The sequence below is a fragment of the Eutrigla gurnardus genome, assembly GCF_963514095.1.
Source record: "Eutrigla gurnardus genome assembly, chromosome: 15".
Classification (NCBI taxonomy): Eukaryota; Metazoa; Chordata; class Actinopteri; order Perciformes; family Triglidae; genus Eutrigla; species Eutrigla gurnardus.
The window spans coordinates 9,207,209-9,226,699 of record NC_139938.1 but is presented as its reverse complement, the minus strand read 5'-3'; the positions used below and the strand labels follow the sequence as shown (position 1 = coordinate 9,226,699).

The window sequence follows — 19,491 nt, the reverse complement described above, 5'->3', positions numbered from 1 at the left end:
CCATGGGGTCCTCTCTATGGCTCCGTAGTTGTATCTACATGGAAATATGTAACTACATACCATTTTATCCATTACATTATTGAACCAAATGCAGGACCAAACCCATGCAGGAATCCGTTCAGGGTCTCCAAGAATGCCGAATACTCCTTACTGCTGTTTGGTGCATAAGCACAAACAACAGAGTTTTCCCCCCATAACCCGAAATGTTTGTCTTCTTTCAGACTAATTGAAATAAATCATCTAAAACACTTGGCTTTAATTTGGCTGTTTATTTGATTACTTTTCGATAGATTTCTCCTAAAGTTAGCATTAGATAGCGCTTCATTTCTATATTTAGACACAAGGTTTTCAGAAAACTAGTTTTTCTTGTAGTGTCTTCAAAATGAATAACATTTTACAAACCATATCTTTAAAGTTGAGCTGAAATAACATTTTAATAAAATCTAATTCTGTCCTGAAGTATTTCCTGAAACCTTACATAACATAAGCTCTCTAGCACTGTGCCACTAAATGTTGCAGATTGACGGCTGGATGTCATGATATGATGGGTTGAAATTGGTTGGTATCAGCTGATGTAAGGAAGTGTCACATTTTCTTTTCCAAGAAGAGGAAATATTGGATTTTGATATAAAAATTAAGAAGAAATTGATTTTGTGTAATCTTTTCAGCATTTATTGTTAGGTGCACAATATGAACAATGATGTTGTCTAAAAGGGTTAAAGGGCATTTTTCATTTCAGCTCAATGTTTAAAGGCTGTATTCTCAAAATGAAATTAAATGGGAGAAAACGTAATATTCGTAATGTAAGTAGCCTGCTGTGGGGGCGTGGTTCTTTTTCTGCCCCCTAAATGTGAATAATGAAAAGGGAGACTGTTTTCTTTGCTGCTCGTCCCTCTGGAAGCCTGCTGCCACCATACAGTAGTAAAAGCCCCCCACGTCGTGTCATCTATACATTCTTGCCTGTGTGGCCGATGCTTTCGGTAGCTATGGAAACCTAATATAACGCTCAACTCCCCCTCTTTCCTCCCTCCCTCCCTCCCTCTTTCTCCCTCCTCCCACTCTCTGCCTATGTCTCTCCATCCACACCAAAGCTGTTCGGCTACTTTGCGCATGTACGGCCAGCTGGAGCAGCATTGCATCGACTCCAAGATGGCGAAAACACGCCTGGCTTTCCTCCTCACTCTGCTCTCAACTCATTGTAAGTACAAACATTATTCACCCGGTGGCTCTCCGGGGACCGCGACCCTCCGATGCTAACTTCTGCATGTGTTTGGTCGAGATTTGAACCAGAAAACTAGCTTGTGGCTCAGAAGTAATCCGGTCTGGACGCAACTAACGTCCAACTCCAGCAAGGCTGACAGCGGGACCAGTCTCCCTACGTCAAGTACATACTTATTAATTATGTTAACCAAATGGAAATGTAGTCGCCATTTTTTAAACAACTTAACGTCCAGTCAGCGTGACTGGCCCCCGTCCGGAGCGAGCGATGCTGATAAGCGATGCTTATATGCTCATATTGTTCTCAAATCCGTCCAAGTCCCGCTGTTGAAACGGAGCAGCGCGGCTGTGTGTCACACAAAAAAACACGTATCTGGATGTAGCTCGTTAGCAATAGCAGAAGTAACGGAGCGGAACATTAAGCTCTTCCATCGGTTCAACTAGCGACGGCAGTCCCGTTCGCCCCCCACACTCTGGAAAAGTTTCCACCTTTCTAGCGGGGGCAGAGACTTGGTGTCTGTCTATGAAATATGAATTAAGGTGGTTTCTTGGCTCCTTGTCCGCCGTTAAGTATTTAACGTGCGGTGTGGAGCCGCGGTGATAGCAGAGACGGTGGAGGTAGTGATGCGAGATAACGGATTTTCCTGCGGCAGGCTCTCCGCGGGAGGAGTCAGTCGGCCGCCCAGAGAGCGTCCTCTAAGCCCCCTACCAACCCCCCCGGAGCGGAGCTGGGGAACAGAAACCAGCAGCCTACCTTAAAGACCGTCTGTCGGTCCGGTAGCTGGATTCGGTAAACACACACCTGTAAGAATCACAGCGCTGAATACATGAGACGCGTTTAACTGAACTTATTTCAATGTCTATGTAACTTCACTGGTTTATATATGTATGTAGCCTAGTATGTATGTATGTGTGAATGTGTGAGTGTGTGTGTGTGTATATATATATATATATATATATATATATAGTATTTATTATAAAGAAACCATAAGCCACTTGTTGCTGTGCTATGTAACTTTGGCGATTTTTAAAAATAAATCTACTCTTTACTATTTTACTCTAGGCTGAGCCCAAACAATGAACTAACTACTGTCTTATTTAAATACATATAGTAGATTCAGGTTGAAAAGTTAAGGTAAATGATGTATCATTGCATTGCTGATACAGACACCTTTGATGTAATGGTCTGAACTGAAGTCCTGCTGTCATTTAGGGCACACTAACACTACACCAACCGTGCCACGCACGATTGAGCCTAAAGTCCCGATTGTTTGACTAGTGTGATCATACCGTATACCGCATATCTAACGTACTTAAGAACAGTATGCATCCTCAGCCCTGGCACGAGCACATGCACGGGTACGCAATGTGGACATGACATAGGCTTTAATCGATACGCTGTCCATCTCATTATCTCTGTGTTCTACACGGATCTCCCCCGCTATCGAGATGATTTATGACCGAAAATACTGTTGATGACTGTAGGACACAGCGGGATTCTGGGTCGGCTTGGGCTTCAAACTCGTGGTGTAAGCAGCACCGCAGCGGGACCGGTACTTTTATAATAAAAATGCCACTGTGTGCTGTATCCAAAATCCGCTGCTGATGCAGTGTTTACTAGAAATATGTGCATCAAAAAGAACTACAAATATAAGAACCTTCTGTGATCTATCACTTATCAATTGGCTTATTCTCTTTGCTTTAATAAGCAATAGCAGTGGGGCTGAAAGCTGTTGTTGTACTACAATCAATGTTCTCAACACACCTCACCAAGCAATAGATTTCAAAGTCATTACAATTAATTATATTCCCCACAGTCACAGTCCCACAAAAATCCTGAGAATGGAACACAGAGACTTTAAAAACGTCCTTGCTGCTCAGACATGGTGAGTCTATCACAGAGGGGAGAAGAGGGGCTGTCCCGGGCCGCAGTCGCCGGCCGCTGTCACTCAGCCCCGCAAGAGCTGCTGCTGACGGTTACGGAACGGGGTTGGTGTGGATTTAATGACAGCTTGTTAGTGCACCACTCACGACTTGCGTCTACGATTGTCTGTTCCTATTACTTAAAAACTAAAACAGCACGAAACTTACCGCCACCACTGGACGGGAGTGTGGGACAAGAGTTAATTAGTAATATTTAATAACTAGTTGTTTGGGACAACGTGTTGACTAGGGGTGGGAATCTCTTGGCACCTCACGATTCAATTCCGATTCAGAGGTCAACGATTCGATTGTAAACCGATTATCGAGTCATCTCGATTTTTGATGTACATTTCCATGCGTGATTTTAAATATATATATATATATATATATATATATATATATATATACATTTAAGTTTGCTCAGAGTCTCAAATCTGAGTTTGCTACTCTCAGAGTTTGCAAATCACCCCTACTCATCATCATCATTAAGGAAAAACAGATCAATTTCCTTCTCTAATTTTTTATTAGAGAAAAAGTTTTTCCTTGTCACAATTATGACTTTCTATGCAATAATCAATGCAGCTTGCATTTCAACACGTCACAGCGTGGCGGTCTGTGGTCTCTAGGCACCGTGAGATAGTATCTTACGTTTCATACAGAGACCAAACAAACTAGGAGTAAAACCAGAGACTGTCAGTGGAACAAACAACAAGGTCGCTGCCGTATTTATTAGGGGTGTCAATGTCTACACGTGTTAACGGGTACATGGATAATAAATCATAACCGTTTAGAAAAATCAATAACCGTTTACACGTCATTTTCCTCCTCCTCGTTTATTTCTCACCAATACGCCTATAGTATTTTTATGGGTGATAATGTTGCCTGAAAGCTTGAGATAATAACATTAACTAACTATACAATTAAATGTTCCCCCGAGTGCAGTTATCCGCATACATGATGGGGCACAATATGTTGAAAAAAACCTGCGGCCACAGCCAGTGTCTCGTGACTTCGAGTTGACTCGGGGACGCGATGGCGGCGAAAAGCAAGCACAGCATTGTGTGGCAGTTTTTTGAACAAACTGCCACTGAAACTGTAACTGCCTTACACAGTTGAGTGTAAGACCACATAAAGGCAAGACAGCTGCTGTGTAGAATAGGCTGCAGAGGACTTGAGAAGAGCGCGGCGCTCATCATCTTCTCCATGCTGAAAATAAAAACTAAATGGCTTGTTATTTTAGCCTTTATTGTTACGTGTTGTTGTACATTATATTGTTGGTTGGTGTTCTGTGTCGGCTTTTTACAAGAATAACGTTGAATAAACGTTTTTGTCTGATAACTACTGGAATGGCTTTGATTTAACAATCGAACAATCTAACAATACGGAATAAAAATAATACATTTTTGACATTTGTGAATTGATTCAGAATCGTCCACGTCCTCATCGTGATGCATCTAAGAATCGATTTTTTCCCCCAACCCTAGTGTTGACAAAAATGATTCGTGTCGACGTATTTATGTAGTCGATTACATCGCTGAATTGTCCCAGCCCTAATATACATATCGGACGTCATTGTTGCATTTCTGAAATGATGAGGTTCGACAACAGAAAATGTTACTGTGATCTCAAACAAAATATTATTGTAAGACCCTAAACATTAACAAGTAATACCTGGAAATGACTTAAAGGAAAGGATGTGAACATCTTTTTGACGTCTTTACTATCACACAGGGCTGTCAGTCTCATCCTATTGGAGCCCTTTCTTTATCTGAAGAGATAAGATAAGGGAGAAAGCTGTCTGCTACATTTATGTTGAGCCTCCTCCTCTGCCAATAAGTCATTCCATCACTTGGAGAGTTTTGAACGTCCGATAACCCACACATAACAGTGCTCATTGGGTGACATTACCCAGCACACTCATAATACATTTGTCTATATTAGAGCCAAGTATCGGCACCTCTCTCATTGTTTTGGATGGGTGGCATAGCCGTTTGGCATAGCAGGAGTCAGCACGCCCCAAGATAACTGCAATACTGGCTCCCCTAGGAGCTGCATGTTGTCAGATGTTTCCTAACCCACCCAAAGCTTGAGCAAATGTTTGGAGCCCTCTCTGAATGGCATGTGGGGCCCTGTGGGCAAGTCACATACAGTCTGACATTTTACTACAGACACAGTAAACGGCAGAGTAAAGCAGGGGACAGACGAACAGAAAGGAGTCGCTTGCTGCTGAGGCATTTGTTCGCTTCTCTCCAGACGGCCCTGAGTGAGAGGTGTCAGTGGCATAACACATTCATCATAGACGTCATTTTGGTCTCAGCTCAGATGAAGCCTCATGAAGGAATTCTGCACTTCCCATGGGCTTATTGCCTAACTGAGGGTTGTGTCATTTAGGGTTGTAATGGTATATGTATATCACATTACACCACGGGATTAAACTTAGCCTTAGTTATCATACTGTGTATGCTTGCTTCTTGACACTATTGATACAAAATGGCAGTTAATATTAATTGCTAATCATCAGCGGACATTTTTTTAAAAGCTCAAAGCTGACGTTATTTTTCATGTTTTTCACTGTGTTCCGTTTTTAAGCAGGGTTCACACTGGACATGGAAGTCCAAAATGCCACACTATATCAATTGTTATGCTAGCAGGAGCTGAGCTGTTCACACCGGAGCGGCGCTGGTCAACAAGCCATTCTGCTCCTCTACTGTCTTCTGTCAACTTGTGTGTGTGTGTGTGTCTGCTCGTCATGCTCATTCTCTGTTTAGACGAAGTGGCAAATTTGTGGAATTAGTACGGAATTTAAAAACCACAATCACAAATGGCTACATCTGGAGCATGTACATTCGAGTTAGAACAACTTCCTGTTTTGTGAAAAATGCTTTTCAAGCGCTCCGCCACAGCCCCAAACGCAAACGTATAATAACTTCATCATACAGGTCTGTTGTTGCCATATCTGGCACGTTTCATGATGATTAGCTCAATGGTTATGGAGTGAGTTCTTTTGTGGTGCAGAGCCACTCCCCCATTGAAGTTCCTTGGCCAATATCTTCCGAACGCAATTAGATATCAACAACCCATAAAATATAAAATGTTTCCAGTCCGACTGCCCATGTCAACTGTTGAGTTTGAGCATGTTAAGGCCCTCAAAAAGGCGGTACTTTTCCTTGAATAATAATTATGTCGGTTCTTGGACCCTAATAATGTTGGATCTTTTCTGAGACCCTGATCTCATATCGTTACAAACCTAGTGTAATCACGTTCACAGAATAAATCACAGCTCTTGTCATATATATTTTTTTAAGTGACTGCAGTCAGCCACAGATATCCATATCTGTTCAACAACAGTCCCTCCATGGGATAAAGTCAAAGTGGCACATGGCTCTTACTGTGGAATGACGTGAAACAGCTGAGCAGCAGTGGGTGTTGGTGTTTTGAGCAGCGTTCCAGACATAACCAGAAATATCTGCTGCGTCCCTCCCAAACCTGACTTAGCAAATGCAGCATTCCAAATAGAAAACACATGGAGGCATCATATGTGCACTGACTAACAATCACAACCACCTGTTTTTCTTAAGAGATAAAAGGGACCCCTGTTGATGAGTTGGCTGAAGTTGGAGCAGAAAAGGGGCGTTGTGAAGAAGAAGCTCAGCAGTGTTGCTAGTTGAAGGCGTTCAGAAAACAATCTTGGCGTGACAATACATCTCCTGAGACAAAATCCATTTTAACTTGACACAGAGAAGTATTCAGCATTGTTCCTACTTTTATGATTTCATTTGCTCGCAGTGAGCTACAGCAGATGCTGATGTTGAAAGACAAACACTGCAGTGGCATCTGCTTGCTTCAAATGTCAATAAGGCTACCATGCGAGAGATGTTGGTCCTACCTAAGGCTGGGCGATAAAACCATAACAATAATTACCGCAATATAACTATTCCTCCATAGAAATGTCAGACTCCGTTGATGGAACGTCGACAGAAGTCATTCCCTCCATGTTTTGACAGACAACACGGACAGCCAATGATGAAAGAGAATAGCTCCATGCTAGGGTTGCACATCTCTTTGTGATAAACGGTTCGAATATGCATCTAGATACGCAGGTTACGATTCGATTCAAAAACGATATCCTTTTATTACAGACCAATTTGATTCAAATAAATTACTTCCTAAATAAGTGCAGTAATAAATCCGTAAGATAGCTAAAGTAAAAGTAATTTGGTTTAATAAAGAGTAAAAATGGTTAACTCAGAGATTGAGACAAATTAATCATAAATGAGTTAACAGGGCGTAAACACGGCAAGAAAACGGCCATGTCAAGTTAGGTAGATGCACACAGAGCCGAGTGGAGGCAGCCGGCAGCAGCACTTATGCTACTGTTCACTAATACTGCACATCAGTGAGAGAGAACTTGACGTCAGAAAATATTTAATGGTGTGAAGAAGACATCCCAACAGCCACGGGCCAAGGCTCAAAGGACGAGGACATGGTTGAAAAGATGAGGACATGGTTGTTGAGGACATGGTTGAAAATACAAGGACATGGTTGAAAAGATTAGGGCATGGTTGAAAAGATGACATGGTTGAAAAGGCTAGCGCATGGTTAAAAATACGAAGACATGGTTGAAAAGACGAGGACATGGTTGAAAAGACTAGGGCATGGTTGAAAATACGAGGACATGATTGAAAAGATGAGGACATGGTTGATGAGGACATGGTTGAAAATACAAGGACATGGTTGAAAAGATTAGGGCATGGTTGAAATATGAAGACATGGTTGAAAAGATGAGGACATGGTTGAAAAGACTAGGGCATACGAAGACATGGTTGAAATATGAAGACATGGTCGAAAAGATGAGGACATACGAAGACATGGTTGAAAAGATGAGGACATGGTCGAAAAGACTAGGGCATGGTTGAAAATACGAAGACATGATTGAAAAGACGAGGACATGGTTGAAAAGACTAGGGCATGGTTGAAAATATAAGGACATGGTCGAAAAGATTAGGGCACGGTTGATGAGGACATGGTTGAAAATACATGGACATGGTTGAAAAGAGTAGGGCATGGTTGAAAATATGAAGACATGGTTGAAAAGATGAGGACATGGTTGAAAATACGAGGACATGGTTGAAAAGACGAGGACATGGTTGAAAAGACTAGGGCATGGTTGAAAATACAAGGACATGGTCGAAAAGATTAGGGCATGGTTGAAAATACAAAGACATGGTTGAAAAGATGAGGACATGGTTGAAAAGACTAGGGCATGGTTGAAAATACGAAGACATGGTTGAAAAGACGAGGACATGGTTGAAAAGATGAGGGCATGGTTGAAAAGATGAGGGCATGGTTGAAAAGACTAGGGCATGGTTGAAAATACAAAGACATGGTTGAAAATACGAAGACATGGTTGAAAAGACAAGGACATGGTTGAAAAGATGAGGACATGGTTGAAAAGACTAGGGCATGGTTGAAAATACGAAGACACGGTTGAAAAGACGAGGACATGGTTGAAAAGACTAGGGCATGGTTGAAAATACAAGGACATGGTCGAAAAGATTAGGGCATGGTTGAAAATATGAAGACATGGTTGAAAAGATGAGGACATGGTTGAAAAGACTAGGGCATGGTTGAAAATACGAAGACATGGTTGAAAATACGGAGACACCACTGAAAAGAGGAGGACATGGTTGAAACGATGAAGACATAGCTCAAAAGACTGTTGAAAAGACGAGGACGCTCTGAGGAATTCACTAGTGTGGAGAGATTTTGGATATTTAAAGTGCAACCAGAAGCAGAGCAGCGTTCCCTGCTATCTAATGCTAAATGTGGAAAGCATGTTCCAGGTCTCTCCACCAGTCTGTGGAACATCTGAAGCAGCAGCACAATGCAGACTTTACAGTTGGGCTGGGCCCTTAAACCATCTGGATCCAGCATCGCCATCAAATGAGTCGCTATCAGTGATAAGCCTTTACATTTTTACTTGATATGGATCCATCTAACAGTCTTCATACAAGCAGCCAAAAAGTCACGCCACCGCATCCATTCACTTTTTGGCTAGTGCGTCGCCCATTTCGCCCATTTCCTTGAAATTCAGTTGTATACTGTTCTACAGTATTTGTGGAATGTTCAACTTCAGAGAGAAAATAAATAATAATCCAATAAACCAAAACTAACCATGTCATATCTTCACATCACTTACAGGGATGCAAACTTGTCACCTTTCGGCGAAATTCGCCGTTTTTGTTCCGAAAAAGGTCATTTGTGTGATTCATGGAGATCTGCAATAAAAATATTTCGGGGGGGGGGCGTCCAAGTAATCGGCGAACGCAAGCTGTCATAAATATTTATTCCAAGCTTGTTCGTTTGGCCAACCCGTGTAATCATGTCATCTTCGGGTCTGTAGCTGCCTTGATGCCGTACTAGACAGGAGTGACGTTGGTACGCTTCAAAAACGTCATGGTACAGACACACCAACTCCGGCAGCGACGCAACGGACCGTCGAACGCACCGGCGAGTGGGCAGTTCTGTGTTCAAGTTGGATCAATTGGATAGACGTCCTGCGAAGTGGGCGGGACTAGAGTTTCGCTCTGCCGTTTCCAACATGGCGGCCGGGCCACAAACGATCTCATTTTACAGTTAAACTACACGCTATAGCATGTTTCTGAAAACATTTGAGGCGGGAAATGTGTAGTGCAGTAACAGAATCTGGATTCATATTTGATCAACACTGCCTAGTTTGATAGTTTGAACGAAGTTTCTGGAGCCGGCGGCATTGCGTTGGACGGACGGCATTTGCATAAAGTTCAATCCATCGAACTTTATGCAAATTCACGTACAGCGACAGGGCAGTCAATTCGACGTGCCGTATCCATCATGCGAAGCTCCTGCTCTACATAGACAATGAATGGGATCCGTTGACTTGCCGTCTGCTGCCGGAGTTGGTGTGTCTGTACCATCAGGCTTTCTAACGTAGGCTAACGTGCTAATGTCAGACAGTTCGCTGACATACGCATCGCAAATCACAACCATTTTTGCTGGTTACAATAACGGTGTTATCGGATAGTACAGTGTCTATTTCTCAGGAACCTTTGAAAAATCTAAGCGAGAAAACAACGTTAAATGTACCTACCATACCTTCACATTAAAAAAAAAAACCTAAAATAAATAATGGAAAATCAACGGAGCAAAGGCTTACTCTGATATCGATGTAATGTTAGCGAATGAGGGGTGAGAAGCCCCCTACCTCCCCTTGCTAATATTTATTCCGTTCGTCCAGAGTCAAATCTATTCTTGAGGTTCCAAATATTTTCAAAGCAGTTTGTCTTTCAATGTGAGGAGTCGATCGAGTTATTTTATGTTCCGTCGTTTGAAGCAAATCTTTTAGCCCTGGCATTGGTCTCCCATTATTTATACCTTCACTGGAAGGGAAGTCCATTTTCCAGGCTCTCGCCAGCCCCCTTCAGTGAGGCAGAGGAATAACATTGAAGCATATGCAATATATATATATATGTGTGTGTATATATATATATATATATATATATATATATATATATATATATATATATATATATATATATATTCCGCGAGGGGGTTTGGGTCCTTGTCACCTTTTTCATCCCTGATGAGTTTGCACCCCTGCACTTAGGACGAAAAAGCAACTTTTAAGCTTGACAGAAATTTAAGAAAAAAAGCTTTTCATATTGTGATGTATATGAATATTGATTGATATGAAAAATAGATATTGTGATAAAAAAAAAAACATATGGCCCAGCCTTAGTCTTAAGCTAGAAGCGGCCTCCAGGCAGTACTCACTGAAAATATAATAACGTCTCGGTGTGGAATAGGAATGAGTAAGGTTTTGTCCATAAAGCAACACTGCGTCAGTGTTTGGGACAAGAGAGTGATTTACTTGTCATCCTGTTGAGGCTAATGAGCTTTTGGAAAAGATGCTCTTCCTGAAAAAGGACTAAAGTGGTTGTTTGTTTTGACAAGACACAATTACATCTAATGTTTAGGCCACTCTAGATCCCAGATCATATCTGAGACGCCTCTGTGCTGGTGGCCTGACTTTAGGTTTCCTGTTTGAGGATTGTTGTCTGTGGTCACATGGTCCCTGGAGGGAGGAGGCCGTTCTTCTGCTACTGAGTTCATTGGGGACTGACGGAGTACAACAATAGGTCAAAAGAGACCACCATTGATCAAACATCGGGATGCTGTCAGCTTAGTGAAATAATTAGGGGTTTCATTAGTGACACGGTGGAGGCAATGAACTACATGAGGCTGAAAGGAAAAGGCTTGGGGCTTTGCTCCCACTGAGAGTCATAACCATATAATAATTCTGGATTCATCTTTTGTTTACCAGGCTGTAACAAAAAGGCAGTTATTGTCTAAAAATAGCCACAAGGCAGAGTCATCTGACAACCTCAGGTGGTGGATCACAGTCCCTTCCAAACCAAATGGTGCTCACCATTAGAAACATCTACTGTGATAATGAGGACAACATATCCAGTAGCTTAAGAACGTCTCACTGCTGTTTCATATTCTTTTAATAGAGCTTTGCTGCGATGATGACCTTTTAGGTGAGTTATAAAATTTCCTCCTCTCATGTTTTGCAAATCATAGTGCCATTGTGCCAGGAAAAACCACCAGACCAGCCACGTTAGCTCTTGTGTGCAGGTAGCTCTCAACTCAAGACATGGTCTCAGTACTGAGGTGCAGAGATTCACGCAACTAGCATTTCATCATGAGAACGATAAACAAAAAAACAAAAAATGCAGGTCCTTTGTTTCACTAGGATGGGTGTTTTTACTGAGAGATCTGCTGGAGATTCACTAGAGCTGAAGCAATGTTTCCCTCAGACCAGGTAGCAATGACCTTTAGCATTAGCATTAGCCTATTTGGTTTGCATGTCATATCTGAACACCTAATTTTACGTGGCTCCTAGGTTGTCCAGCTCCTGGAATCTCCTTTTCAGTTCTGTCTCCAGTAATGTAGGGTTGGATGACCTATAATGAACAGATCAGCCCATTTTAGGAGGAACCAACACTCACTACACTACACTCACCAGGCATTACGGACCAAGCTAGAGAGTGTGTTTAGTATATTTTTAAGGGTTTAAAAATTAGCATTTACCTGTCGCTCGAATCTGCACCATAGTGCCTCCCTTGACTGGTTCTGGAGATCTCCCCCCTCCTGCCTTTCTCAGCCTTATCCTTGTCAGAAGCCTTTAGGTCCTGGTGCAAGCGAGACAGGAAGCCTCTCTTATATCCATGAGGGTCTGGATTGTGATGGGAACCCAAAAAGCATATCTTGTATTAGTAGACTACATGCAAACAAAAAATCAATGCATGACAACTGAACTGTATCAGGTTTAGTTATCACAGCTACCTGCTCTTTGATGTGTAAAAAATCTACATGTGCTTTCTCGAACACACCTGCCTGAAGATACAGAGGCCACAAATCAGTATGTCCCACAGAAAGTGTAAAGGCCCTTGGCTGTGGGACATTTTCTTATCTCTGCCTCCTCTGCCAAGGCCCCAAGGACAGCAGCCAGGTGCCTCTGAAGCATCTGTATGGCTTTATGCTGTGAAAGCGATTGCGTGGCCTTCCCTTCCTGTGAATGTTCCAACAATTATTACAATTACGACTGATTAAAAAACATATTAGATGGTATCAGATGGCAGTTACCTTAACCCTCAGGTCAGTAGCACCCAGGGTAAGGGATGCAGCCTTGAGAGTGGCGGTCCGATTGGCACTATTATTAAAAAACCGGTACAGATCCTGCAAGTGGTTCCTGAATGTAGCCATGTATGGGACACTATTGGAGGCATCCTTGCAAGCAAGAGCCAGTTTGTGGGTAGCACAAGCCACAGCCACAAGTTTGTGAAAGCTGTCTTTAAGCTGCTTTGCAACATTGTTAAAACTTGTTAAACTTGAATTCCGACAAAATATAATACTAAACAAAACCATATTGCATAAAATAATCACCTGTCATGACAGCTGCTCCATCAGTCCCGAATCCATACAGCTTCTCAGTCGGGATACACTACTTGAGAAATACTGTTTTGACAGCGGAAACAATGGTGCCCGCTTTGCTATCCATGACCGATACCAGATCCAGGAACTGATTATACACCTGTCGCTCTTTGTCCAAGTACCTGTAGAAAACAGTATTTAGAATTCACAATTATTTTTCTGGGATCATGATGTATGTGATTCTGACTGAGAATGGTAATGTACTACCTGATGTGCAAATCAAGTTGCCTGGACACAGAGACATCAGTGCTCTCCAGGCTAATCGCCTGCGATGATCTGATGTCCATGATAATAGGTTCCTCCAGGACCTCTGCAAGGATCTCCAGCATCTCATTAATAATATGATGTAATATATATAATTACTCCTCTGGTCAATCTTTAAATTGGGAGAAGAACAGGATCACAGTATGATTTAGTTCAAAATGTATAGTCATTAATGCAATGACTGAATGTTAATGTACATTTTTTTTTAAATAATCACACCCTAAAAGCTGCCAGGCTCAGAAGCTTTGGGTAATTGGTGTGATGGTGGTTTCATTTTTTTACAAGCCAGTAAAGGCACTTGAAACCACCAATTATGGCCTCATGCTCCAACACAATTATTGGGTGAAAGTCCATTACTGATGCACCTGTTAATTAAAAAATGCCTTTCTATATAGTCCATGCAGTATGTGACCGCAGCAACCTCCACAAATGCCCTCTTATTTGCACCTTTCTTGGGTGCAGGCTTGTGCTGCAGAACATCCCTTAAATAATATAAAATACCATCGATCTAATTTGCTAAATTAAACATGTACAATTATGTGTTAAAAGAAAATAGATCAATAAATAAATCAATATGCCGAGTACCATGCTGGGTATGGTATAACGATGATTTAAACTGGGGCATAGTTAACCATTCTGGATTGAATCACTCAGAGGAAAAAACACTGCAATAGCTAACTAACAAAAAACACTCTATTGAGGGAAAAATCTAAACAAAAGCAAGGACTATAGCTAACAAGACCACTCTATTGAGGGAAAATCTACAAACAAAAGCAAGGGCTTGACAAAAACCTGATGTTACAAGGGGATGGAACAAAGGATCAACAATCTGGCAAAATGGAGGCATAGAGCTGGTTCTCTGGTACGCAAGACAAGAGGAACTTGCACAGACAAAGGGAGACGCAGACCAGATACACACGGTAATGGGGAAGAGGTGGAAACAATCAGGGTGGAGGAGATAAGTTACCTGAAATGAGAAAGGAGAAGAATTTTCAAAATAAAGTATTGACATTGACACAAGACAAGTAAGCACAACCAGCTTTCTTGGATATGACACAGATGTCATTCTACCGTCTTCTCTGTGCCAAATGGACAGGAGGAGCGGGCAAATCAGCCATCAGTGATGTATCAGTGATGGCTGATTTGAATTTAAGCATATTACTAAGCGGAGGAAAAGAAACTAACCAGGATTCCCTCAGTAGAGGCGAGCGAAGAGGGAAGAGCCCAGCGCCGAATCCCCGTCCGACGGGCGGGCGTGGGAAAGGTGGCGTACGGAAGACCGCTTGCCCGGTGTCGCTCGGGGGCCTGAGTCCTTCTGATTGAGGCTCAGCCCGTGGACGGTGTGAGGCCTGTAACGGCCCCCGTCGCGCCGGTGTCCGGTCTTCTCGGAGTCTGGTTGTTTGGGAATGCAGCCCGTCCATCTCAGCTGCGGTGCGCCTGTCCATCTGTCTGTCGGCTTGAACTCGTCGCTGATTGGATGTCGCGGAGCGATGCTGCCTGAAAAAGTTTGATATTTTCAACTTTATTTGCGTCGCTTCAGACGCGCCATTCGCTCCATTTGCGCCCCCGCCACCTGAATCGCATGTCATGGTGCCATTTACATTGATTTTCAATGTAGAGTTGCCGCTCAATTCGCATCCGGTGTGAACGCCCCTTTAGAGTTTTGAGTCCGACGGAGCAAAGTAAACTAGTTCCTCAAAAAATGGATGATTCATGCGATGTGAGGTTAGTTTTGTTTCAAATATTATTCTATCAACACAGATATATCGACAGTCTAGTGTTTTAATTGATTTGCCTCGGGTGCACTGTGGAGTGGGCAAGACTGTTTTTAATGCCTGTCTAGCTAGAACCATTGACTTGCGCTAGCCATAGCATAAGCGAACTCGGCAACTAGAAGAACTGAATGAAATTTCTTGAAAACGTCTCCAGACGTCTCGAACACACCGGCTCACTTGGAAAATAGGTCTTATGTCCAAAATTCCGAACTATCCCTTTAAGGGCTACTTCATGGTACATTAATGAGATTGAACCGGAATTGATAGCGCAGTTGTGATACTATATTGCCAAAAATATTCACTCACCTGCCTTGACTGCGACATCCCATTCTTAATCCATTGGGTTTAATATGACATCGGTCCACCCTTTGTAGCTAAAACAGCTTCAACTCTTCTGGGAAGGATGATGATGGACGGGAAGGCCTGGCTCTCAGTCTCTGCTCTAATTCATCCCAAAGGTGATCTATCCGTTTGAGGTCAGGACTAGGGTTGGGCATCGAGATCCGGTTTCAAATAGGAACCGGTTCCTAACCTCCGGTTCCGGAACCGTTAAGAAGCTGTTGGAATTGCGATTCTTTTTTTTTTGGTTCTTAAACGTCCGCACTAGTTTGTTTGTTTTACTCCGCTCGCACTAGTTTGTTTGTATTACTCCGCCCGGCGTGCGGAGACTCCGCGATAGAACGATCAGTAACGAGTAGTCTAACGCGCTACTATTGCCAAACCAGTAGTCAGATTAAAGTTACTTATCCAAATACACGGTGCGTTACTATTTTTGTCAGTAAAAAAAAAGATCTGCTTTCTTCGTGGGTCTCGGGGGTGACGTATGTTAGCCGACACCTTCACGGTCGCGTGTAGTCGGCTTTACCGGCAGAAACGTAAACAATGGAGGGGGAGAGATACGCATTTTCCAGCTGGAAATACAAGCATTATTTCGACTTCATCTCAGCAAAAGATGGCAACATGAAGGTTCGTTGTACACTCTGCGTTAACAACAAAGTGTTGTCTACTTTCAAGAATACAACGTCAAACTTGAAAAAACCTTTAGAGTCACAGCATGGCACAACCACATTAAACGAGCAGGTCCCGTCCGGTGACGGTGAAAAGGCGCAGCGTGTGAATAAACACGAAGAGTTCTCGATTTCATGGAGTTCCTGCTAACTCAGTCTGTGCTGAAATGCGAGCGGAGTCTCTCTTGAGTGTTTAGTGGAGAAATGTCTCGCTGCTTGCTGGCCCCGCCCCCTCCCTTCATCATCACGCCGCTCATACTTGAGGACTGTGCTCATCCTTTGTTCCATAAAAAACACTCCTTGCTGCTCTAATGCTGGTTCAATATTCATAAAATGTTCATTCATGATGTTACTGCCCTTACAATATGCAAACAATTATTTAAGTTAAGTGAAGTCAAGAGTACTACTTTTCAAAGTAACTGTGGCAACACTGGACCTGTTGACCTGCACCTCAAAGAATCGGAATCGAGAATCGTTTAGAACAGGAATCGAAACAGAGGATCGGGATCGGAATCGGTAAAATCCAAACGATGCCCAACCCTAGTCAGGACTCTGTGCAGGCCACTCAAGTTCATCCACACCAAACTCTCTCATCCATGTATTTTGACCTTGCCTTGCTCCTGAGAGTGACCCATTCTTTCAAAAATATTTGTATAAGCAGTCTGCATGCCTAGGTGCTTGCTTTTATACACCTGTGGCCAAACAATTTCAAAAGTAAATGTAGATATTTTAAAAATAAAACTTCCGTTAATGTATGGTTCAATATTATATTGAGAACCGTGGCATCCCTAATAAATAATATACATCGTAAAACATTGATTGGAATGGTATTGGTCTCTCACACCTATATCTACTGTAGGTCAAATGGTGAAAAAAATTCCAGACATCAAGTGAAGATGTCTGGATCTCCCTCTGCGTCCACTTAAACCCTCTCATGAGCTGTGTGAAGAGCTGTGTTGTTGGATGAAACAGGAATAAATACTTAAAGAGAGTTGAAATGGTTGATAACTAGGAGCATTAATGGAATTCCCTGATTCTGTCAGAAAGGATCACAAGTTGTGTTCAGCCATGCTTTTTGGGCTCTGCTGTGAATGTTTCTGGCGGAGCAGCTTGGTGTGCACAGCACTGTTGCCACATGTGTGCGAGGGCATACTTGGGGTAAGTAAGTGCCTCAGATATTTGTCAGGATGCCAGACATAGGTGACAAATTTGCCTGGTGGTTGCTGGCCCCTGTCTGAGCACCAGTAAAGAGGCTTTGCATGTGGGTCTGCTCGTTTCTGTGTCATTTCAAGCAATAGAGGATGTCATTTGAGTGGATTCCATCATTACCCGTCATTGTAACAGGTCACTGAAAATGTCCAAGCTCGAGACTCTAAGCTGATCACAGACTTAAGCATTCAGTCGTAATATATGTGTAGTATTCTTATACTATTCAGTCTACTTTAAGCTGCAAAACCTTCATGGAGACTGAACTTTTGTCATCAAAAAGACAAACATCAGCGCTTAGAGGAGCATAGTATTTTTCAATTCCTGTACTCTGCATTGACCTAAATGATGAAAAACAAGCCGAGGGGAAGAGATTATGTAAACAGACGATGAGCCAGTGAATATTCCACAGCCCATCTGTGTTAAGGGATTTCCTTTTTTGCCATTAAGATTGTAATTAAACTAAATTTCCAGTTTCTCAACATACCCAGTCAGAGAAGTGAGACGTTTCCAAAACGACTGTTATCTACTTTGCCCTTTTTCACAAGACTGGCCCACTTCCAAAGTTAGATGAATCTAAACAATGGTCATTATCCAAGCTTAAACGATAACCTTAAAGGAACCCATCTGGAACGAGGAGGTTCTTCTCAGAGCCATGATAATCACAGAGCATTATTCTCTGGGATTTTCCAAGACTTAAAACTATCCTTGCTGTGGAGAAAGATGCCAAAAAAAAAATGAAAAAAATGTTTGGTGGCAGATGGCTACATTCTTTAGCATTGTCCCTTGTGAATTTTCTTATTGAAACTGTAAAAAATGAAAGTAAAAGAACAAAGCCGGTATTAATTAAATTTAAGTTTCACTTAAAAATGCTCTCACATTGACTTTTTGTTTGTTTTTCACTTCCAAATTAATCAAATGTATCAGACTATTTACTCAGGTATTTATTACTTTGAATTTTATTTATTTATTAAGGTATTTATAACTTGGATGTTCAGTTCAACACTTATCCAGTCTATGTCAGAGTGTGAGATGTTCATTCAGATTTTTACATTTAGAAAATGGAAACAATGATACTTCAGGCGCTTGACTACTTTCTTGGTTAGTTGCAGTCTGTGTTGCATACAGTAGAAACAAAGCCACATCTCCTGGTTACAACCTTAACCCATGAATACAGCGAGCACAGATGTGAGGTTCCTAAAATATTCAGCATACAAAAGCAAAGAGCCAACAAATAATTCATTGAGAATATAAAAAACAACAGCAGAAAACAGGAGAACAAAAGCCGTTCACTTGTTAGGGGTAATGCTAGTGGTGTGCACACAAAGCCTATGTATACAAGAGTATGTGGCTGGGGAGCTTACAACAGGCCACCGACCCTGAACCTACCGCACTTCACCCTCAAGTTGAAACTTCATTTCAGAAGCTCAGCTTGCAGTGATGTGCCAGTAACCAGGCTAACAGTTCCAGTCATATCGGAGTCCAAACCTGCTAACTCCACTGTTGAGATGGCTGCATCCAAGCAGACTGAGCCTGACAATCACTGCTTATCAGGGCAGGGTCTGCTGAGGATTCAGTGCAGTAAAGATAGTCCTGACAGGAGGCAAACGACTGACTTTCACTGTGATTCACCCGTAATTAGAATACAGGCTATTCTTTTCCCACTTTTATGCTGCATGTTAAGGCCTTGACACACCAGGGGCCAGCCAATGTTATATGTCTTGGGCTTTTATTGTGAAAGGTATAATAGGGATAAGTGATAAAGTTGGCCATCTTGGTTCAGACTATGGAGCTTCTGTGCTGTTGTTTCATAAATGTGGGCACACCTCAACACGTTATGCACAATGTCATCAGAAAATCCATCCTTGTTCCCCCCAAAAGAATGTTACTTCTCCGCAGCATAATACTCACATTCTGTGTGAAAGAACAACAGTTCAACAAATATTGACGTGCAAACTTATCTAAAAATAAATGAATAAACCAAAAAACGGAAAAGGCCTTCAATCTGCGAAAGTTTATGAGGTTATGATTTCCCTGCTGCATGAAACACCAGATGTGTGCAG

At 42.2% G+C, this 19,491-nt stretch overlaps 1 protein-coding gene across 1 annotated transcript in view; it reads left to right on the top strand.

Annotated features, from left to right (window-relative positions):
• Positions 1 to 1,075: 1,075 nt before the first annotated feature.
• jam3b (junctional adhesion molecule 3b) overlaps positions 1,076 to 19,491 on the top strand; it is a 44,053-nt gene continuing 25,637 nt past the window's right edge. The window contains exon 1 of the mRNA XM_084029155.1: positions 1,076 to 1,198. Within this exon, the coding sequence (XP_083885281.1) occupies positions 1,111 to 1,198 (88 nt within the window). The 5' untranslated portion in view covers positions 1,076 to 1,110. The remainder of the gene's footprint in view (positions 1,199 to 19,491) is intronic.